This window comes from Cygnus atratus, chromosome 3 (assembly GCF_013377495.2).
Source record: "Cygnus atratus isolate AKBS03 ecotype Queensland, Australia chromosome 3, CAtr_DNAZoo_HiC_assembly, whole genome shotgun sequence".
Taxonomy (NCBI): domain Eukaryota; kingdom Metazoa; phylum Chordata; class Aves; order Anseriformes; family Anatidae; genus Cygnus; species Cygnus atratus.
The window spans coordinates 106,954,790-106,978,818 of NC_066364.1; the positions used below are offsets into that span (position 1 = coordinate 106,954,790).

Genomic DNA, 24,029 nt, shown 5'->3' on the forward strand with positions numbered 1-24,029 from the left:
GGCACGGGGCCTGGCGGGGCTGAGGCTGTCTCCTGTCACAGGGGGGCTGCCAGCAGGACCTGTTCTGTCCCTCTGGTGGGCTCCCACCAGGCTGACTGGGGACCCTGTGCTTCTGCCCTAGATGTGCCAAGAGCTGTCAGAGCCTTGAGGAGAACTGGTCACAGCCCCTGGTGTCAGGTAAAGGTCTGATCTGCACGCCCTTACGTGACTTTGCCACACTGTGCATGCAGCACAAAAGAGCTTTGGCTGAGAACTGTCCGTGTTCCTTATGTGCAACCCAGCCCGGAGATGGGCAGCTACAGGCAGCGTGGTGCCTTACCCCAGTCAGAGCATGGGCTGACAGACACCCTCCGTGCAGAATCCTGACTGCGTTAATGGGTAGGGTGGGAGATGTTTCTGGAGGATTGAAAGGTTAGTTAAAAAAACAAATCCTTCTAGTGTACATGCATTTTCTGGCCCTGAATATCAATTCCTAAGATCTGCTGAACGTCTTTTTGGATTGTAACATGTTACTGTATCCAAATTCACTCTTGAATTTTGTGACATGATGACATAATATGTCAATTATGGTAAATAATGTTTGGCATGTGCTTTATCGGTATATTTTTAATGCATACCATAAATGAGATAAGCTTAAGGAATAGCTGTCTCTCCCTAGCCCGCTTCAGGACATCTTCTTGCATTGCCTTGACATCCATTCAGGCGGCCACAGCAAAACAAGTAGCTTGCTCTTCCTGCAGAGAAAATGACACCATATCTTTAATGATTAGAGTCAAGATACCTCACTGGTCTCTCTTAGCATGTATCACTGATGTATGATGCTAAAGTTGTTTCACTTGAATACTCAGAAGTCAGACTTGAGCAAGGAAAGCTGAAGTGAAATAAAGAACAGAGCTCGTCTCAAGCTTTGTTCACAGTTCTGTAATAGGAGAAAATGTCAAAAGTGTGATGATCGTTAGGATCTTATTATTTTTCAATGTGAAAAGCACATAAATATTAATGAGTGAGCAGTTTAAAGTATCCAGTGTTCTCTCTCCTAAAATAAACAAATGAAGATGAGGAATTACATTAAAAGACCATATTTCTTAATGCATTCTTCTGTCAAGAAAAAATATTGTCTGCCTTTTTGTTTTTCTGTTTTAAAGATCACTGGTGAGAAAAATGACAGCGGGCTCTGTCTCAGTTCCTCAGGTCATACCACTTCGAATCCCTCTTCCAGGGAAGGCTAAACATGAAATCGATACAAATACTCTCGTAGAAATAAAATCAGGTATGAATAATAGCTTTAACTCTATATAAAACATTTTCTTATGTGACCATTTGAAACTTTATCATATATTTATGAATATCCACTTCCTTGAGTAACTTATAAAATTAACTGTGTTTCGATACACCAAATATACTTGCACTTGATTCGATTAATTCAAACAATGTTATTGACATGGGGGTTACTCCTCTATGTTAGCGGTCTTAATTGCTTTCAAGATCAAGCTCTTTAAGCTGTTGCTTTTTGCTGTGACTGCAAAAATAGCGCTTGAAAGTATCCTGTGCTAGGCTCACCCTAAAGGACTTCCTTACAATTCCACATTTCATCGTAGGAAAAAATATATTTTTTTGGTTTTAGAACGGATGAGTTTTTGCCATGTTTCCCAATGTTTCCCATTGTACAGCTACTTTAAGAAGAGAAATATTGCTTACAATTGAAATTGTATTCATTTAGTAACCAATTTTTCATGGGAGAAACAATTTTGGTCATGAACTTTCAGTCATTTATGCAACTGCTTTATTCTGTTTATGTGAGAAAAATCAAGCACAGCAGAGAGAATTTCCAGAGGAGTAGCGTTTGTTTTTTTAACAGCTCTCACACAGTTTGGCTGATTACTTTCTCTATGTCTTTCAGATACACCTGAGGTCTCCATTTATTACACATTAGATGGAAGTAAGCCAGAACCCAATAAGAAACCTGGCTATGGAGAGCACAACACTTTTAAGTATAAAAGTCCTATCATATTACCAGTTGGGAAAATCATGGTCAAGGCACTTGCAGTTACAAAGTAAGTATCCTGGTTTCTTTTACTTTTATTTTGTCAGGGGACTGATATGCCAGCAGTGGCTTAGAGACATGTTGTTCAAAGTACCCTGTATTTGGAAAATGAGAGACAGCTCTTTCCCCAACCAGTTTGCAATCTAAGTGATCTTTACGGGTGCATTGTCTTCACTTTCTCATAACACTTTTTATTCATTAAGTGCTTATGGGGATGGATTATCTCTAGGATGTTTATATTCTGTGACATGGACGTAGGCCAATGATCTGTAGAGGCTGTGGGTGAGAGACTAATAAAATGCACTGTACTCAGAGTTCATCTCTCAACGTGATCAAAAATGCCAGAGGGACTAGTGTGGTATTTTCTGGCATCAGCAGTCATCCAGTGATTCAACAGATTTATAAAAGCTGGTCTTCCCAGGAGTTTGCATAGTTGCTCTGGAAGGAGCATAGAATGGCAGACCCCACAGCTCAAGAAAAATGTTGCATGCACAAGAGTAAAGTAAAAATGCAGCATTCCAGAGAAATGGATTTTGCTACACAGACGTTGACTTTCTCTTAACTTCATGCTTGGAGACAGGGAATACGTGCATTCTCTGTTGTATTTTCATCCTGTTTTTCAAAGGGAGCAGAAACACCCAGTCCAGCTGGGGATCTGCGCTTGCTGTTCTCCTCTATTAGCACCTGCAGGTAGCCTTTGCTTGTATCTGCACTGGAATATTACAACGTTATATTCCTTGCGCAGGGACATGCAAAATCTAGGCCTGTATATATTTTCTTGTATCACTATCTGGATTAGCACTTGTTTCCAGTATGTTTTCATTAAGACTTTTTCAGGTAGGTTAAATAGATGCTCTAGAATGACAATAAATCCTAAATGAATGGTTTGGACATTTACAGGCCTTTTAACATTACTGCTGTAATTTAATAAATGCTTGAGAAATACAGTTGTTACATCAAATGAATAGTGTGATACCTGGTGCTTGGCTGGGAATGTGAATATGGTATTATGAATGTAAGAAAAGTCTGGAGGTCCTCTATTTTCTGCAATTCTGGCAAACAGTAATTACCTCAGAAAGCAGACACAGTAGTATCAGGAGTTTTACAGGTAAAAGATGTTGAGGGATTAAAATATTCGTACATTTTATTGATAACTTGGTTTGCTCACTTTTAACTTAAAAGAAAATGAACCGTGTTCACCAATGATTTACTTTTTGCTGCACGTAGCTTCATGACATGTATATAGCTTTGTGAACATTGATTTTCAGGGACTGCAGGGAGAGCACTGTTGTAACAAAGGTGTTTCTAGTAGAGTACAAGCAACCGAACATCTTCTCTATTGAAGACAATGACAAGAATTTCCTAAAAGATGTCACCACACAGGCAAGTTTTAACAATTGTAACCCCCTCTCTGAATATAAAGAGTTGTATGTATGAGATTACTTAAAGATTAAATCTTGATTACCTATACTTTTTATATACTTAATTTTCCCTGTTTGTCCATCTTTGCTGCCTCAGTCCTTTTTGTAATACTAAAAGTTCAAGGCAACATATATTTTTTTCTTTTTTTCACTGGTCTTTCCTGACCAATTCAGGCCAAATATTTTTATAAAGCATTTATAATTTAAGCTTTTTAAAGTCTTGCACTGAAAATAAGAACCTTAACGTTTAAAAAGGTACCTATACCTTTAAAATCCTAACAAACACCTATAGAAAGAAAGGATTAGAGCAAATATATATGTATACATTGTTTGGAATTCAATTGGAATTACTTTTTAGGAGAGGGAAGATGGATTGTTTACTACAAAGTCAAAGAAAAATGGAATGAATGTGGAAATCAAGCCTGCCTGGAGTGAAGCACCCCAAGATTTTCAAGGTGTGGTTTACTTCATAAAGCTGAAATATACTTCTCTCTTAGCGAAAGTAGACAGGGTAAGGTTTTCATCTTATATCATTATTAAAATACAAGTAATTTCAAAACCGTCTCAGAAGACTGAACATCTTTTGGGAATTCCAATTTCCAGTTCTCAGCACTGAGAACAAAAATTGCCTTTACACATATCAAATTGCCTCTTAAAAATTTTTTTTAAAAAAAGGTTGTTCAGTTTGAGCAACGTAACAAGGCCCCCATTTGTGCCAGAAAATGCTGTTAAATTGATTGAATTGCAAATCCTTTACAGAGTTTTTTACTGATATTTGAGTGTTGCCTGCAGTAAGATTCCAAAATAAATACACAAAGCAGAAATGAAAGCTTGACCCAGATTTCCTGTATAGATAAAGGCTTTTATCCTGTGGTCACGGGAATGGGACTGTTTAAGAGTAGGGAATCACATTAATATTTACACATTAATTTACTCTTATAAGATGGATTTTTTGAGAGTGCAGGAAGGAAGAATAACCTAAACTGAGAAAAATATAAAAGTAAACTCTTTTAGAGAGGAATGAGGTTTCTTCTAGTTTAACTTCCTGCAATTCCATGGAGTTTGTTTTAACCCAAAATATGGATATGAAAATAATTTTTGAATGGCTAGAAATATGCTTGTCTATTGGAATGTAAAACTTGAGAGTATATAACGTTCATGTTAACATATATCTTAACTGCATGAAGTGAATGACAGTGGAATAACAGGTTTGTAATTTTAGACTTGGAAACAGAAAAAAAGACGTACCACAAGTCCCTGCAAGGACCACAGCTCCTGACCTGCCATTTAGAAACAACAGGATACAGAGAGGAATCCGTCTCAGCACTACCAACAGAGTCATTACAGGCAAGCAGCGGGGTTTGAAGAAGAACATAAAAGTCTGTCAAAAGAACTGAGCTCTAAAAAATGTAAAGAGTTGAAATTTTGTGATCGTTTTCATATAATCTCTCATAAGCTAATACTTTTGGCTGTACTATATGGTACTAGTTTAAATTTATAGGTAATAACACACTGGAATAGGGATGCCCAAAGCAGTACACAGTTATCAATAAAGACAAAACCAGGCAAGGCAAATTACCGGTGCCTGCGTTCCTACTAATCCTCTTCTAATATGTTACTGAATCTGCAATTAGCAATATCTAAAACTTAAGGTACAGTAACGCTCTCTTGGAAGTAAATAATTTATTTTTTTTAAGAAGATGATGTGGGTCCTTAATACAGCTAATGGGGGAATCAAGATGTAGTAAATACTCTTGAATACACTGCATTTCAGTGCACTTTATCTCAAATAACATGCCTTTAGCTGAATCTGTTAGATGCATTTATGTGTATCTTATATGCATTTTGCAAACACTAGCTAATTAATGCTAAAGAATTACCTTTTTTTCAGTTTGCTAGTTCTTCTGTGGTGACTAGCCGAAAAAGCTTAGCAAGCACACAGGTGGCAAGAATCCAGAGGGAGACAAATTTCCTCAGGTAAGTGACTTCTGCTTTTAACATCTTTGTCCTTGAAAGTAACAAAGCAATTGCTACTAGCAACCAAGCTGATAATACCGTGAGGCTCTATTAAAAATTAGGAAAGGCAAAGCAGATACTGGCTTATAGCAGCAGAATGTGATCTAGTTTAGTGCTTTGAAAATTCTTTCTCTTATATATAATTTTATTTACATATCAGTGTTTAATGTTATCAACTTTCTTACCACCCTTTTAAAAATTCCTAACACTTGTACGATCAGAGGAAAAGCTGTCTTTTCAAATTAGAAAAAATACCAAAACAAGCTTAGCTAGTTTGCTCTTATTCTCAGATGTGCACACTGTTCTGCACCTCGCCTGTCTGATCCCTTGGCTCACTTCTGCCAGGAATGTGGATCTCCTATCCCACCTGTGCCAGTACGTCACTTCCCGCCCCCTGAAGGAGCACAGGTCAGCAAAAAATCATAACACAACAAATCCTCTTTATAGGACCAACCTTCCTCAGCAAATTACATATTCATTATTTAGTCACAGCTTCATTTAGTTCTGATTGTTTTGTTTTGTAACTTCAGCAGTGGGCCCAAAGTAATTCTTAAATGATGGGCAAAATTAACCATGGATTGCTTCAAGTGCCATATATTTTAATAAGGCTAACATTAAAAAGGTAAATTGTGTTTTATTCACTTGTGTTGGGAAACATCACCAAATTCAGCTTCCTCTTCATCCTGCAGCAACAACCACTACATCTTCAGGATCTGCATGTGCATCTTATTCCAGTGCTGACTAGTGAAGTTAGTTAGTAACTTGTGCTTGTGTCATAGCTGTAGAAGATCCATCTAGTTTGCCTGAAGATTTTAACAGTGGTATGTGTGCATATGCAAGAGCACAGTGATGTCTATAACTGTCTTCCATAATCTCTTCTCATGAAATAGTAACCCTATCTAACAAGTCAAATGTGATTTTTTTTTTCTGTATCCTCAAAAAGATGTCTTGTCTGGGACAATGCTGTAGTCTCAAGTGATGACTGAAAATATCCAGCACCTCTTTAGATGAAGTTCATAGTTAGAAGGATCTGAACTACCTACACACATATTATGGTAGCATTTAAATCTACTGAAAAGTAATTTAACACCTTTCCGGCACACATAATAGTCATCACTAAAACATTCTCATTCTGGTTGTCTTTGTGATTTCTCAATAGCCTTTGACCTTTATATCAACATTATTTTGCTGTCAATTGCTGTGTTTACGGTGACTGCTGCTGATGTGGACTCTAATAAGCAAAATACTGAAAACCTCACGATAGCCATAATGATCTCATCATGGCCCTTAATAAGGTATAATGTGTCTTTTCTTTCAGATGGCACCATGTCTTGAATGCAGACATCTTGTGCCAATGAATACACCCACCTGCATTGTATGTGAGTCACCAATAGCTCCACAGCTGCAGCCCCAAACCAACATCTGCTTGAAGGTAATTGACTAAGTGATCTGACACTAATATATAAAAAGGTCTGGAATTATTGATAATGGATCTCCCAAGTGACCTGTACCATAGCTTAAACAAAACTGGCACCAAGATACGCAAATTTGTGATGACTAGGCTATATGGCTTAACTAAAACCCAACTCCACAGCACAGACTTGAAGGATCTCTTCTATTTGCAGAGCCGAGTAACCACAGCACTTTCTGTGATCAAGTCCTCTTCTTATTATTGTTGCTAACAGTTTTGAAATACCTTGTGAAATGTATTCTTTTTCTATTTAAAAGGGCAAAGTAATTTGTCAGGCATGCGGCACAGGAAATCCTCTTCATCATAAATATTGTGTGACCTGTGAAAGCAAACTGCCTGAAGCACAGATGGTAAGGCTTCTTGCATCAATTGCAGTTGGGTTATTCAAGTCAAAACATAAAATTATTTTCTTTTGAAAACTGAATTAATATCCCTTTGTGCCTATATTACAAAAGCAGAGAATCCTTCCCACATGCCATATTCTAGACCAGTACTCTCACCAATGTGCCATCACAAATATTAAGCTAAACATTATAAATATACGCGATACCTCCAAATTTCTCCTGTGGAAGTCAGGATTGTAAATACCATTGTCAAAGCTAAGGATGCACTTAAAAAACAGGTCGTCTTGACTCCTTGGGAGTCTTGCTGGTATCCAAATCGTTAATTGCAATAGAGAACTTGAGTAGATACATCCAGAAGATCATTCTCATTCATATCAATTATTTTATGAAAACAAAATAATCTTTTACCTTATTTTTGTTAACTCAGTTTGCTGCTGCCCCTATGCACGTACAGCTACTGTGCTTGTATTTGTCAGTGATTCTGCACTGACGGGAGAAACACAATAAACGTTCCCCCTAAAATTGCTGTCCCTTTCAACTCCCAGTTTAGCTTACTTATTGGGTTCCTTGCTGAAGAGAGAAGTCTTATATAAAAAGCTTAAGATTTCACTTAGGATACATTTCAGCCACTGAAGTGTCATTTCAAAGTGGATTTCAGCAGAAATCTGTACTTATTTACCTAAGATGATCACGTATGTAACTGCTTCACTGAATGCAGATATTAACATGTAACCACATAAAGTTAGACATATGACTTTAATGGTGAGCTCTGTAGAAGCTTAGAGAGAAATTTAACTGCTCACTGAATTACTATTAATAGCAATCACAAACGCTACTAGTTACAGTGATTAATTAGTAATTAGTGATGGCAAATAATAAATCCTGAATAATTGATCATTAGTAATGAAACTGATTACTATTAATTACTATTAGTAACCATTAAGTACTATTAATGGTTATAAAGTAATTTAGATTAACAACATGTTTACACTTGTTAGATCCCTGTTAGACTTCTGAGGCAATACCTAACAAAACATTTTAAGACTTGTTTGTCCTAGCTAGGATCTATATTCAACCTCTGGAAGTTTCAGCTTCTATTTTCTTTTGTATACCCATATAAGTTAATTGTAGTGGGAAAACTAGGTAATATATAACTTGTATGAGGTTAAAGGGGTACAAAAATATTTATGTAGCAAATATCAAACTGGGAAAAAAACTTGTTTTCTGAACACGCTCCTCCCACCATACCACAACAAAGACTTTAAAAGGTAATAAGAAAAATAGCAGTTGTGTTTTGGATTTGAAAATATAAGTTTATCAGCAGAGCAACCTCCCTGTTTATTTGAAGTGTACTTACACATGGGGCCATATTAATAAAGTACTCAATATAAAAGGACACAACTGATAAGGAAATATTTTTTTTGCACTTATTCCTACTAAAACAAACAAACAAACAAATTAATACCACATTTTACTGTGCTTTTGTAATGTTGCAAGTTAGATGAAAATCAATCTGTTGCTTATTCTACATTGAAATAATTATTTTAGACTGCACATTATTTTATCAAAGTTGTTTGATTTCCTATTTTGCCTTATTTAGCTACTGAACTTTTCTTTATAAGAAGTGGTTTCTGCCTAACGTTTGTTTTGTTTTATTAGCACGTGCTTCGAGGAGATAGCCCCCCAGCTTATACCAGCCAGCAGGGAAAGACAGTTTCTTGCTCAAAATGCAATCGTGTTAACCAATGTAATGCTCGTTTCTGTGACTGGTGTGGAGCCAAGGTACATGCTGTCAGTGTTTGTGTCGACAAATCTGGTTTAACTCATCTATGAGCTGAAACAATTTCAATCTTCTCTTTGCAAAACTCTTGTCAGTTAGTACATAGCTTATTATTATCAAAATACTTGCTTAAAGCACATAGGATAATATAGAGAAACATTAAACGCTTATAAAAACATCCTGACCCTACTTCAGTCAATGACTTAGGGGTTTAGAGATGTAAATAAATTGCTGTGGGGCCAATGAGCATCACCTCATTGCATCGGTTGAGATGCAATAGCTGTGTACTCTGCCAAAGTAGCGTATCCATCAAAGGCTAAAGCATAGGCTAACCTAATTCAAGTTTTCCCACAACTACCCTAGGCCATGATCATCTGTACAGGGAATTACCAGAGATGAGATGATGCATGTGATTCTTTTGGCTGGAGGCCTCATTAACTTGTCTTCCAGTAAGGACAAGTATTTTGTCAGCTGATGCTCTGTAGAGTTTTGAACCAATGGGAACATTTTCTTTGGGCACGTATTTTGTTTGTATGGTGTTTCAAGTTAAGATCACACTAGTGGAGAATAACATTTTTTTTAACGTGAGCCGAGTCTACATAAAATTTTAAGCACTCCCCTATATGCATGCATAACCATTGCTACTGTACTGTTCCAGGAAAGGTCAAAAGGGTAAACTGGAAGGGTTTCAGTCAATATTTGGTATTAGAGCACCACACTAGTAATGACAGGGTTTTGACAAAGAACATAAATATTTTTGAAAGTATATGTTAGAAAATAATATACCAAAATAGTAAATCTGTCTGAAAAAATGTTTGCCTCCTTAACATGGTGCTGAGATCGCTAAAGATTCACTGTCTTGCATCTGGCAGCGTTAACAGTCTGGTACCCTAGTTAATATTACTATTCTAATGTGTTATTTTGCTTCCTTTTAATTTGTGTCATTGCTTTTATCTCTCCTGAACTGTGCATCGTATGTTTCTGTAGTGACAAGTGTTTCATTAAACTTTCCAGCCCGACCCTCCTCCGTGCTACTTTACTTGTTTCAAGTGTGGTACAAACAACCGTCCATATGCTCGGTTCTGTGCATTCTGTGGTGTTTACATAGAGCCCCCATCAAGGGTGAGCTCTCAGAATGGAGTTCTCTTGGATGCTGGGGACTCGCTGCGGTTTTCTGAGGTAAGACACACAGTATTACAAAGCTAGGCTCGAACACAGCTAAAAGATAGGCCAGTCCACTACTAGTATAGATCAACGCAACTTAACTTCTTTTTTGAGATGTGCTCTGTGAGAATTCTGAGGGCAAAACCGAGCATATGTTTATTCTGAGAGCCATTTTCTGCAAAAATGTAGCCTTAGCTAAAGGCTTTAAAGGCCTTATTCTAAAAATCAAAATGAGAAACTAGCAGCTTTCAAAAGCCTTCATTCTTTAAGTATTTTTATCTTACTACTCATGAATTACTGTGTCCTACTAATACAAGGTAATGCATTGAAAACTGTTTTAAGAAGAGACCATAACACTTAGCAAGGACAGCTAAGTGGCCTGATTCTTCTGACAGTCATGAAGAGTTTTGCTTTCTTGAATATTTGTGATAAATCACATCATTGTTACTGACTGGTAATTATAATCAATAATTGTTAATGATTCTCCCTTCTAGCTTTGTCATTCTTAACAACTCTTATACCATTTCAGTTTATTTTTGTTTGTAAGCCATTTAATAATATCTAATTAATGTACTTACACTTTTTCTTCCCCTCCACACCCTTGCACAGACTAAACCACTTCAAGCTCAAGTTGCCTGGCAGTCTCTTCCTATTTCCTTGTCCAAATCTAGAGTAGATCTAAAAGAAACAGAAGATAAAGGAACCCAAACCATTGGACTTTTTTACCCATCTAGCAAACTGTTGGAAAAGAAGGAACTTGAGCTGATTTTACACAAAGAAAAGCTGGAAAAAATGAGTGATCGTAAGCCTCTCCTGACAGCCATCAGTCCTGGAAAAGGTTAGGAAGAGTTTGATTTTATGTAACCATAAAAGAAAATTCTTACTCAAAACAAAGCTGTGAAATATGACTTTGTTTTTCTTTGTAAGATTGTAGTCTATGGAATGTGCCATCAGCAGGTCACTGACTTACTGCTTTACAGATCTGTCTTCCAACCAGTCACTTGGAAATGCAGTGCCTTAGAAATCACAGATTTCCAATAATAGCTTAAAAGAAAGACTGTCAACAACCATCAGAATTGTGGCTAATGAGTCCTGTACACTCTTACTAGTTTGCTAGTAGCTTGATATTTTTCAGATCCTACAAGATCATGGGCATGTGTGTCCTATATTTGAATTGGAAACCACTAAACAACCCCTATTCCATGCCAAAAGTCAAGTTCAGTTAGTACTGCGATAGAGCCTGCTGGGAGTATTATTAAACAAAACTCGGATGTGCTGGGGGTTGTAGCACTTAAAAAATACGATGAGGCATGTCTATGTGAAAAATCTGTTTGGAATGCTGTTGTGAAATAAATGATATAAGTGTCTTGGAAGCAACACAAACTTAAAACAGGGAAAGGGATTCTTAACGGCATTACAAGAAATAAGGGTTGGTAGAAATCTTGAGAGCTCTTGCAGTCCCCTTTTTCCAGCCCCCTAAGGTATCTGTCTCACTGCAGAGACTGTCCACGTGGGGACTACTGTATCACTACTGCACACTCCTTTGTTTTGCGGTTGCTGGTTTGGTCAGCAGGAGTTCTTTGTGGAATCACTTGACTGTTGTCAACCCCTCAGGCCGTTATCAGAGTTATTTATCTCTTGGGTGCTAATGAATGTTAGAATTTCCTGTTTTGACTCTGTATATAAATATGAACGTGATGCACTTTTGGTTTTTAAATTATTACTAGGGAAATATTTTTTCCTACTCCCTTGCTCTGAAATGTGGCATGTTCTCTTGGAGACATGACTGTAGGAAATAAAACATTTGACTCGACTCAATGTGTGAGGGAGCTTAATCTATTCAGAGATAATAAACGACTGGCCCATAATAGTACTGAGAAAAAAATAGTAACACTAAACATTCATATGTCTCTGTCAGAAGTACGACTCTTGACTTGTGAGAGAACTCCTTTTACTAGGAAAGGTTGGGAAGAAATTCTGAACTGCTTTTGTACTACGTCAGACTTGTTAATTTTTATCCAGTTAGAAACATCAACTTTGTTGAAGGTGCACTGTGTAACGCATTCTCCTTCAGACACTGCCAAGGCCTGGGGAACATATTTCATTCTATAAATCAATAAATGTCTGTTACAGTCAAGTCTTTCCTGCTGCTCTATTTCCTTGATGCTAAGCTGTCTAAAGGGCTTGACACTACATATATCAACAAGACCGTATGCTATCACACAAAGAAATCTTGTTTATATAGGCCAGATACATCCGTTTTCTTGAATTCAAATAGTATCAGACATTTGATATTAAAGTTATTAAATGCAAGTGATTTAATAAGCGATTTGTTGTTGTTGTCCTTGACCATATCAGCCATTAACTTACCTTCTTTTCTTTTGTGAGGATTAAAAATAAACTGTTAGGACAGGGTGAAATAACAGCAGTACCAAAATACTAATTCTCTGATATGTACTATATTTTATCTTACTTTTTTTTTTGCTGTACTTTCATTCTGTTTTGAACAGGAGCCAAGTCATTTACCAGGTAAACTTTACAAAGAAACCTCCCCTTTTCCACTCTAACAATCTGTAAATCAGTATGATCGAGGTGTAAACAACAGCATGAATTCAAGTATTCTATCAATGCTGCCCAAAAGCCTTTTAGATGTAATAAAAAGTCAAAAATGCAAGAATATGTTCCTGGCCATCTGGATTTTTTTTTTTTTAAATGAAAGCTGAGGACTTAAGCTAGTTGTCAACCAGTTTATTGCAAATAATACTGACATCCCTGGAGGGATCACTCACAAGGTAGTACCCTAGCTTAGATTTTTAATTAGTATTTTCAACTTGTATTCAACTTGTTTTTACAATTTATGTTGCTCTGTGGGTCAACCATCCTTCTTTTTTATGTTCCCTTAAGCTGCCTAACAAATAAGACTTGTGGTTTTAGTTTGTCATAATTTCTACCAGCTCTGTCTTGGAAGGAGTCCTCCGAGCACAAAAGTCCCTGTAAACTTGTGTTTTCTCTTGTAAATGTCAGAGAGCAGCCCTTCTGACTTGGCTTCTTTTCACTGTTATGAGCTTCACTTACTGTGAGGGGACAGATAAGGTCAGAGCAACTTCACTGTGTAAGTTAAACGAGGTTACCCTGCCTACACAATTTATTTACAACAAAATAAATCATACACTGTACTTTCCGTAAGTGTGCTCAAAAATAAAATTATCCTGATAACAATCACTTAAGAATGACACCAAGACCTTTTCATTCTTTCTCTAACGAAAACAGAAAGTTGCTGTGAAAGTACTTGGATGATAGATGCAAAAACTCTGAATGGCTTAAGCTGAGTTTTGAATCCAGGAGAGTTCAGCCACAAGTTTCATGCCCTGTACCAACAAAACAGCATGTTAACTCTTTCCCAGAGATTCTGACAGGCAAAAGAGCAGGAATGCTGAATCTTTCAACATGCTCTCCCATATATAATTGAAATGCATACAATTGGAAAATAAATTACACAGACTAGAATGCTATATAGGTTCAGTTACTACGTTTGCAGTTTTCAGATTTAGTTTGTTACCTGTCAAGGACCTTAAATCAACTAAAAATCAGTTCAGTCATGTAGTTGTACTATTGAACTATTATTTTTTCTTAAACGTGGAATAGTTTCTCCTTTACACATGGCCAGTTTTGATTCCAAAGGATAACTCTGAGACATGATTTTGTTGTGAACAGAGCTGCTCTAGAAATGAATTATAACCTATGTATGAGACAGTATTCCACCTTTCTCAGAGTGTAACTTCTCATTTCCTGATCAGTTAAATTTTCTGAAAAAAAAATCCTTTTTTTTTTTTGTCTGAGTGAAAATCTGCTATTTTTTAAATCATTAATCAGATGAGTAGAAGAAATGTTAACCACAATCTCAGGGATTTTTTCTCCTGCTTAACTCTCTCTGATCAGGTTACTGGAGAAAGCAGCTGGATCATGTCTGTGCTCACCTTAGAAGCTACGCCCAGAACAACCTTGAATTCAGAGCACTGATTGGAGAACCTCGAATGGGAAAGGTAGGAAGGGCCTTGTGAGTAATATCTTCCTGTGAAGTGTCAGGAAAAGAATATTCTGGCTGCTAGATAAACACTGGAAAAATACATAGCTCTGTTTTCTTTAGACCTAAACCTGTTTGTATGTGGGGATTTTTGTTTGTTTTTGTTGTTCCATCTTTTGCTTAGTCTTTCACTGGAGATTTTTTTCTGCTTTCTTGTTAATATGGCAGTTTCTTTTCTTCTCTCACCTCACAGCTGTAAGAGAAGTGATAGAAGCCAGAAAGCTCTTGCAGGATTCTGTAAAAGCAGCTGAGCAGCAGGCAATCAAGAAAAAGAAGAGCCAACTGACATCTGTGTAGTTGGTCAGTTAAATAAACCCTGCTAGAAATTGGATTTAGATGATATGCTTGCCCCCACTTAGAGCTAGATTACACCAGCAGATAGCAGCAATTCTCTTTGGTTATATAGCCTACTTCTAGTGTAAACTGTAGCAGTAGAGGAAGAACGTATTCTTTCCATACTGGAGATGTGGTCTTCAGTGCACCAACCTGCATTAAAATGATTAAAAGGGTGATAGCAACCAAAGGTGGAAATTGGAGACCCTGCCTAAAGAGTCCTAGAAGACAGGGCTGGAATGACTGAGAGATTATTCGGTCCCTGTCCTGAGGGAGGATCAACTCTGCCTAAACTGTTCCTGACAGATGTTTGTCTTGAAGCTTTTAAAATTCACCAACAATGGAGATTTCACAATTGCCCCAGGCAGTCCATTTCTGTGCTCAATTATCCTTTGCAGTTCAGCTGCAGTACTGTATTGCTTTCTTTGGCAGCCCTGCTGGATTAAGGAGTTGCTTCCCCCCCGTCGCTGCTTCCTAGGTGATGCCAGCACAACTGCTTGTGCCAATGGCCTGTCTACTGGAATCAACGAACCAGGCTAAAAATAGTTGGAAAAAAATGAAAGAAAGAAAGAAAGAAAAAAAAAGGTGCATCAGCGCTAGTAAAAAAAAAAAAAATCTGAAAGTAGGATGCAGGCAGAAGTAGGGTTGGCAATTCCTTAAACTAGCATAGATACTGGGAAGCTCTTTCCTGGTGACTGACCTGAATCTCCCGTTACAGTTTAAACTCACTACATTTATCCTGACCTGAGAGATACGGCACATCAATCAAAAAAAGTTCTTGTAGCACATAGAAACAACTATAGAAAAGCTAATGAATACTAAGGATGACAAATGTAATTGGTATTTGGCCAGATTAATTTTTTGGGAGGCTTAACAGCAGATATTTTGCATCTGAATTACATCTGAGACCTATTTGGTACGCCAGTGTGTTCAGAAACTGTAATGCAAGTATAAACATAAAAGGTATCTGCTTGGTATAGGTGGTGTAGCACGAGGTATAGGTCCACTGCAACTCCTTTGCTAGAGGATTCAGAAGGATATGCCTGAATTGCCTAAAACAGGCTACTCCTGCTGCTTTTCTGGCCTTTTGTCATTCTATTGTCTTGAAATCACTGCCCACAAAAGTAACAGAAGCGATTCAAAGTAGATGCCAACTATCTGGGTTCAATGCCTTCTTATCAGTTATCATACAGATTAGAAATCTAATCGGCCTTATCTCAAAATTCCCAACCTGCTGCAATATAACATTGTCTGCTTCATTTCAATTCTTTTTAATCCCCTGTGCATTTATTTATATATAACTTCAATAGCACTCTTGTCAGCACTACGCTTTTAATGATATAGAAAGTTGCCTCTGTTTTACTGTAGCTTGTACCTCCACAGGCTGGTACAACTAAAGCAGCAGCCACTTCTTCTGGCATGGGGAATCTTAAGGACCACACTGCAACTGCAAAATTTGGGTGGAAAAATGACCGCACTTCAATGAAACATAGCATTACCGCATCTTTTATGTTCATTCAGCAATTCTGTCATTCTGATATTCCCAGCTACTCAAAACACCACCTGTCCCTTCCTCAGTTAAAGTATAGGTGCCGTTTCAGAAACGGGCAAAGGTCACTGGTCGTGTGTGATTTTGTGCATTGGCTCCATAATAAACATCATCAACCCATCGGTGTGACTTATTCCTAAAACTATTTCTGCCTCCTTTTTCTAAGGGACACTAACAGTTGCTCGGTTGCTCCTTCCCTACAGATTACTTCTGCTGCCATCTGTGAGAACGACTATCAAGTCACTATTACGTTAAATTACACTCTTGCTAGTAACAAGGTCAGTTTGGGGGATGAGGCCGGTTGTTAGGCAGCTGGTCTAAAGCTGTTGCTAGAGCAGTCAGGGTAACACTGATATATTTTAAATTCAGGTCTAAACAAGAAATTCTTTTGTTCACAAGGTGTTAACTCATCACTTCAGAGAAAGGAATCTTTTTTGTTTTCTTTTGGAGCTGGTTGAACAGGTATCTTTATCTGATTAAGCCAGACTTCATGGTTATGTTGCTATCATCTTACGTTTCATTAGTTTTCTAGTAATATTGACATTCTTCTTTCTATTGATGTTTAGTCATTCTAGCACCCCTTAGCTCCTGATCTTAGAACCTCCTTTTCTTCAGTCCACATATTGTGCTCTTAAGACACAAGCTTAGTAATTTTTAATAGTTTGGAGATAATATTTACCAAATCTCCTGTTAACGGTATTCAAACACTTAAAATCCCTACCTCTGGAATCACCACGTTCCAAAAAACACCCACGTATTCATTTCCAGCTTTTCAGAGATGAAAATCTGCCATTTCAAAGATCCAAAATTCAGACTGTATTTCTTCTGTAGAATCTTAAAAAGCTTACCTTGCCAAATGGTGCCTGAAAAGGCATATCGCATCATTTCACAAGTGAGGAATTCATCAGATTTCTCAGCTGGCAGAGGCACTGTCACTTGGATAAGAATCTTTTTTCAGTAAGTGAGGTTGTATCAGTTCCTAAAAAATCAAAACAAACTAACACGTAGTTTAGGAGAAAACAGTACATTATGTTGTGTCAAAATAGAGTTCAATTACAGATAATCATGTTTTATGCTAATCTGAGACTGATTGAAAGCCTATATAATGTTTTATTGTTTTGTGCTACTGAGTTTATAACAGCATTGCATGATAATCTGATCAACTTCCTGCATTTTGATGATTCTACAGGATATTCATACCAGTAAACCAGCAAAGTTCAATAATCATTACCTAAATAGTGTAACAGAAGATGGAGATGATCTGGATGGCAGTCAGCCTAGTTTTGGTGAGATTCTTTATTTGTGCCTTTATGATATAGCAAATATAGTAGTCAAGAACGGGGAACTAGTGCTTACAGACTGGGACAGGCACATTAATAAATTGGCACATTCTGCACCTTCCTAAGTTGATCTTTAAGCCTCAAACTTCGGTTGAGTTGCGATTTCAGCAATGTACAGACTGTCAAAAGCTTATGGGTGTGATTCATCTCCAGAGGACAGCTGGAGAGGTCAATAAACTGCAGCCACTGCTCACTGCAGTGTTTTTATTCTAGCGATAAACTAGCGATAAATATGCCTAGCATATTCTTTTCCAATAGAAGCCATAAATACCAATATCATCTCTACATTTGAGCTACTGCAGGGACTTCAGCGTTGGTACTTTTCGTCAAGGCAAGAAATGCTGAAATACATCAATTCTAGTTTTCAGAGATGCTTAACATGCATTTCCCATTGATGTCAGTAGCTGCTCAGCCTCTAAGGCAACTCATATGGGATTTTGGTTTTCATTAAATAAATTATTTGTAAATTCAGCATTAGAAAGCAGAAATGCCCAGAGTATCAGTTGACATAGTTCACGTACATGTTAAGGCCACTTTCTGCTTCCAATGTGAGACATTGCAAATGGCAGTAGGAGCTGGTTTTCCAGACTGCCAGTGACGTGGCTGTGATTCCAGGCTCCGGTAGCACCAACTCAAAGGGTCCCCACATGCTTCATAATTTATCAGCCCTCCTGAACAGCGGTAGATTGCGTGTCTTACAAATAACGGACATGCATATTTATTCAAGGTCCTCTAGTCTTGTTCTTAAATATCTGGGAACTAAGCAGCATTGAAAAAAATGTAAGTTTTTTGGCCAAAACAATTCATGAATCCAAGTCAAGCCTGTTGAATAGCTGCAGCTGGTTAAAAGACTCAAACCCCCAGAACTCTACATTTCGTTGAATCTTCACTTCAAAATAGCAAGTTTTTAAGTCTGCTTGAGCGCAAACCTTTTGTTAAAACCAGTCTGATCTGCAACAAATATTTCATCACTTTCTCTTGTAGAAAACTGATAAATATTGCCTTCATTTCAGCACAAAATAAAATATTTTTTTGGATAAATTATTTCCAGATTTTTTCCCCCGAGTTCTTGTTAGGATACTGACTTTGCTTTGAATTGTTTGCTTGTTTCCCTTTCTGGTAGGCAAAGAAGATCACGATCTTTCACATTCAAGAGGCAAAATAAAGAGAACAAAGTCAAGAATGCTTACAGAAAAAGAAGATAAGCTCCCTGTACATATCTTCTGCTGGTACAGAAAAAAAAAAACAATACTATATATAGAGCAGCACTAATATGAAGGAGGGCATCCAAGGATAAAAATAGAAAGCTTTTAACACTAACAAGGGAAGGCGGGGGGGAACAGACAGAAGTCCAACTTAATATAAAACCTGAAAAACTGATGGCTGACATTTATTACAAAAGTGGAAATCGACGAGCTTTGTTCCTACCACAAGCTTAATTAGATTGCTCTGCTCATTTTTTGATCCATTCTGTTTTAATGAAACAGCATCAGGTCTAAGCTGTTGCAGACTGATTTTGTTACAAGTTTTTCTAAGAAGCAACGCCAGAAGGAGGCATTGCCATCTTCCCTTACACCTGGCTCTGACTCCACAGGACATAACCTTGGCTGCGTCACAGCTGCCGTTCACGCAGCCTGACTGAACGAAACCTATACAGCAAGCTTTTATTTAGGTCAGCTCTCTTTTTTCATCAAGCTGAGATGTCAGCACAACTAAGGGATACCTTAATGCAAGAAGCAAGCTTTACTTCCCCTAGAGACCAAACATCCTGGAAGTACTGCCGAATAAACATATTGCCAGTAATGGCATAGAATATTTGAAAAGCGAAATGTGCAGTTACCTAGGTTTGGATCACTTCGCTAACTCAATGGGTGGAAGACATAGAGCTTTGTGATACGAGTCCAGAGATAAAAATGCTTTGCCAAGCTATTAGGTTTTTGAAAGAGGAAGGGAAGGAGGTGGAAGGATGGGAAGAAAAAAAAAATTTAAAGATTTGGTTAACTAACTTCTGCAAGGCAAGTATGTTCATTTTCTAAATAAAATACTTCCACTAGTTCTGGAAGCCTCAGACATAGGTGTATCAATGTAAAGGTAATAATTTGCAGATTCAGGACTTGAGATATTAGCCTCGGTTATCCAACATTTGCTCGGATTCTGAAATTCCCACAGAAGGGTCATGGGTAATACTGAAGCTCTGCTATATGGCATTGTTCCCTCAGCTGCATTCATGCCGTTGTGTGCATTTCCTTTACTCGGATGCAGAGAGCCCACTTGTATTTTCCCCGCATGAAATCTTAGTGGCTGTTTTCTGTGTTTCCACAGCCAGAGTCCAGACAACTGCTGGACGAACTGGGTCCCCATGGGAAAGGAAGAATCACTTTGATAGAACAGTTGCTCAGCAAAGTAAGTTACTGTTTCACCTTACAACTCTTTGACCATTTACTGTAATTAACATCAGCTTGGCACGTGACTTCAACTTCATGCTTAGGGGGCAACACCCAAGCAGTACAGCAATCTTCAGGTTGAAAGAGCATTTTAAATGAGAAAAACCTACTTTACAATCATATTGTCCCAGTTTCTGTCTTGCAGGTGTGTAGAGCATTCTCCTCAGGGTTTGGCAAGGCCACGTAGAAAGAAAAATATATGAATGCTGTAGTTTAGGGTAAAGTCCTTTGTATAGCAAAACAACGCACAACCTCTATGTTTTGGCTGTGCAGTAAGAGCACCTTGACTGCACTAATCTAGTTTGACTGCCCTTGCTACGCACACATGTTCTGGTTTTGAGCTAGCAGACAACCATTTTCAGAAGAAACATGAGGAATCAATACCACAATCTGAATATCTTTCTCTTGAAAACAAAGACCATTTGCCAACGTAAATTGGCGTTAACGTTAAAGCCAGGTGGAAGCTGAAGAATCTTTATGGCTTGTAACAGCTTACCTTCCCTCTCCTGCGCATCCCAGGGCGCTGACCCAAACTGCACCGGCGAAGACGACCGACCTGCTCTGACAGTGGCTGTCCGTAACAGGCATGCAGAAGCGATCTCTGTTCTTGTGCAGAACGGCGCTAACGTTGACCAGCAGTCAGGACTGTAAGTGAGCGGTGATTCTCTGCCTCGGGTCTTTTGAAGTTTTACCAAAAAGGTACTTGTGTTATTTCAGTTAGAAAAGCTGTTCTATTCAATTCCTTTTCCCATTAACTTAATGCACACCCCAAAGCCTACGAAAGAGATCACTGTGACTACTTCTCTATCTTCCTATTAATTTTCCTTAATTTGCTATACCATTTCTTTAGGTACCAGGCCGGTTTCCTTAGGTAGTAAGTACACTGCTGATTCCTCCCGTGCAGGTACAACAACACCGCTCTCCACGAGGCAGTTCTGCTTGGATTAGAGGGAAAGGAGTGCGTCCGAGTCCTGCTACGGTAAGTGTCCTGCAGCTGGGCACCCACCCACAGCCCACCTGCACGGATCTAGCCAGCACTGCTGAAGGACCAGAGCCTGCCCAAGCCTCAGCGCCCTTATCGCACAGCTCTGTCCTTGCAGGAACAGGCATCCAGAAAGCCTGAAGCGACTCGACGTCAACGTTTACCTAGAAGCAACTTTACTAATTCCAGTAACTTGGAAAGAATCTAAGTAGCTTAAAACAATCTGTTCTTTATTTACAGCTGTAATGCAAGCATAAAAAAGAAGAATACAGAAGGGGAATCAGCATATGATTTGGCTGTTACAGATGGAAATAATGAAGTGATTTCATTGTTTGCAAGTAAGCTTGGAGAGGGAATGTTGGACAAACTTACGAAACCCAGGAACATTGGTCTCATCAGTGTTTGATCATGACTGCCTTTTCTCCAAAATGGAGCTTGATGTTCTTTGAGTTTGGGAGAGCTTTAACTCACATGTCCAGTTCTGCGTGCAGACTTCGCTGAACCATGCGATCAACCCTGTAACAGCTGCTTGCTTTGTACAACATTCTCCCACTCTTTCCCAGCGGTTCAGAGCACAATTCTTCACTACCTGTACTCTGTTCAGTGAGGTTTCTTTTCCTTTCCAAGCTTGCACAAGGAGAAGGATCAACCTTATCTTCCAAGGCATTAAAGCAGTTTAAGGCGACATGGTGAATACTGACAGTTTGACATTTGAGCAATAACACTACAAGCTGTACTTTGATGGCGTTATTTTCCATTTTGAAGTTAAAACTGCATTCAGTGTAGCTCATTGCATTAAAGGTCAGATTTTTTTCCTCCAAAGAATTAAGTGAAATTACTTTGCTGTTTTGCCTTCCACTTTTAATTATAAACGCATCACCATGAGGCAGCAGACAGCTAAAAACAGAAGCTTATAAGGATACTAAGCACACTAAGATTTGGTATTACTAAACATTACTAGCCAATGCAATCCTAAATCCCTGAAGGAGTTTCTTTTTTAAAGTCCTTCCCCTTTTTATTTTAAAAGTTATCCATAAGCATTGGTATATTCAGTAAAAGAAATGGAAGTGTCTGCGAGCTCTTGCAATAAACACAAGTTTTTGCAGCAAGGCTACCAGTACCCTCCAAACTAGGAACAACTAGGTTTACAAAAGAAAATAAGAACAAGTAAAAACACGAGTTTTTAAACACTCCTAAATTAAACCAACTGGAAGAATAGGGGAATCCCTGCAGAAGAATATTATCTATGCAGTGCATCAAATCCCAGGTACTTCCTGGACAGACTCAAGTGAGAGAAGGAGAATCCAGAGTTGTTAAGCTTCTCACAGATGTGGCCGTTATGAAAGTGGTCCCAGGAAACAGTCGTTCAGCGAATGTGGCAGTGTCACAGTACATACACAAGACAGACGACAGAGGCTTGTGCAGCCTAGGAGGCCAGGTTCTCTATTTCACGACGCACAGACTTGGCTGTGTCTTCAACCTCGGTCACCTTCTGAGAAATTTTTTTTTTCTGGAAATAAAAATAAAAGTCACTGCCTACCACTGATTTGAGCATCAGTTAAGTTTCAGGGAGGTAGCGGGCTGTGTCTCTGGTAAGGCAAAGCCTGAGAACCAGCAGAGGACAAGCCATCTGAGCCAAAGGGAGCCTGGAAACACCAAGCTAGTTTGGCAGCAGTGCAATAGGGAAGCAAGAGGCCAGGTAAACAGCCCTAAGACATGACACCGAACCACTTCCAGCCTCAGGGGGCACAGGAAACATCGCACCACTGGCAGGTACATACGATTGCATTCTTCATCCGCTCTTTGTCCAGCTTCAGGAACTCCTGCAGCGTCAGGCTAGCTGGATCCTTCTGAAGGGCGACAAAAGCGCAGCCCGCAGAGTGCTTCTTGTGCTCCTCCCTATAAAAAAACATACGGGAAGAAACCCACCCCAGGGGGCTGACAGCACCGCTCACACCTCCCCGCTCCCTCCCTCCCCGCCGGGGCAGGGGCCCCGCTACTCACAGCGGGTCGTCGTCGGGCTCCCAGCCCTCCAGCTCCTTGAGGCAGAAGAAGCACTGCGCCACGTCGGGGCCGTTCTCGCTGGGGCAGTGCACGAAGCCCGCCGCCGCCATCTGCGGGCAGGGGCGGGGGGGCGTCAGCGGGACCCGCTCCCGGTCCTGCTCCCGCTCCCGCTCCCGCTCCCAGCCGCCGCCCCTCGCCCCCCCGCTCCCCCCGGGCTCACCCTGTCGGGCGTGCAGGCGCAGCCCTCGGTGAAGGGCCAGTTGCGGAAGGTGGCGACGCGGGTGGGGACGAGGTAGAGCCGCCACGCCTCGGGCAGCGCCGCCGCCGCCATGGTTCAAATGGCGGCGGTTGGCGAGCGGGGCAGGGCGGGAGCCTGCGGGCCGCGGGGCCTGCCGGGAGCTGTAGTCCTGTCCCTGAGGGGACGGCCGTGGGGGGGAGGGCGCCATGTTGGTGGAAGGAAGGGGGTGGCTCTCGGCTGGTTTCGGCTCGGCAGTAACCCCTTAGACCACACCACGCCACTTACGGAAAGATAATTCCCTTTCAAAGGAAACTGCAAAGCATTACTTTTAGCACATTACTGACCACTACGCAGAACAATCCCAGTATCCACCCAGCCACTGTAGATCACCAAGCAATAAAAAGCTAACTGCAATAGACAGCCTCCTGGTTGTGAAGCATAAAGCACACGCAAGCACCTCGAAAGGTGTGGGCTTTGCTACCATTTTAGGAAACGGTGAAGTTTGTTCTGCTAAATTGGGTCACGTTTGGCAACTGCAATCATCACTACAGTCACTGCGTGGCTCAAGGAAGCACAGAGTACTTGTGTCACTAAGCGGGGTGGGTGCTGGCTTTCTAATCACAGCTAAAGGAACTCATCACGCTGGTCTCTGAGGAGGCGGCACGAGGAGGAGGGAAGCAGGAGGCCAAGTGCACGGTTTGGTTCATTCAGAGAAATCAGGAAGGTCTTCTTGGGTCACGGCCATTTGTCTTTGCCCAGACCATCAGTAAAATGATCCTTGAGACAGCTGCGCTTGCACACTTCTCTCACCAAAG

At 39.6% G+C, this 24,029-nt stretch overlaps 2 protein-coding genes across 2 annotated transcripts; one reads left to right on the forward strand and one right to left on the reverse strand.

Annotated features, from left to right (window-relative positions):
* The first annotated feature begins 120 nt into the window (after positions 1 to 120).
* DZANK1 (double zinc ribbon and ankyrin repeat domains 1) lies at positions 121 to 21,656 on the forward strand. Its single transcript, XM_035560177.2, has 21 exons — positions 121 to 177; positions 1,146 to 1,270; positions 1,901 to 2,054; positions 3,313 to 3,427; positions 3,824 to 3,920; positions 4,688 to 4,812; positions 5,357 to 5,442; positions 5,772 to 5,889; positions 6,800 to 6,913; positions 7,210 to 7,302; positions 8,956 to 9,078; positions 10,091 to 10,255; positions 10,850 to 11,078; positions 14,180 to 14,283; positions 16,410 to 16,484; positions 17,396 to 17,492; positions 18,670 to 18,758; positions 19,869 to 19,949; positions 20,510 to 20,637; positions 20,895 to 20,969; positions 21,213 to 21,656. Exons 2-21 carry the CDS (start codon positions 1,162 to 1,164, stop codon positions 21,376 to 21,378), a joined length of 2,343 nt encoding a protein of 780 aa, XP_035416070.1. The 5' UTR covers positions 121 to 177; positions 1,146 to 1,161; the 3' UTR covers positions 21,379 to 21,656.
* BIRC5 (baculoviral IAP repeat containing 5) lies at positions 21,182 to 23,344 on the reverse strand. Its single transcript, XM_035560169.2, has 4 exons — positions 23,197 to 23,344; positions 22,977 to 23,086; positions 22,754 to 22,871; positions 21,182 to 22,482 (listed from the first exon to the last, which is right to left on the reverse strand). Exons 1-4 carry the CDS (start codon positions 23,305 to 23,307, stop codon positions 22,399 to 22,401), a joined length of 423 nt encoding a protein of 140 aa, XP_035416062.1. The 5' UTR covers positions 23,308 to 23,344; the 3' UTR covers positions 21,182 to 22,398.
* Between the last annotated feature and the right edge of the window lie 685 nt (positions 23,345 to 24,029).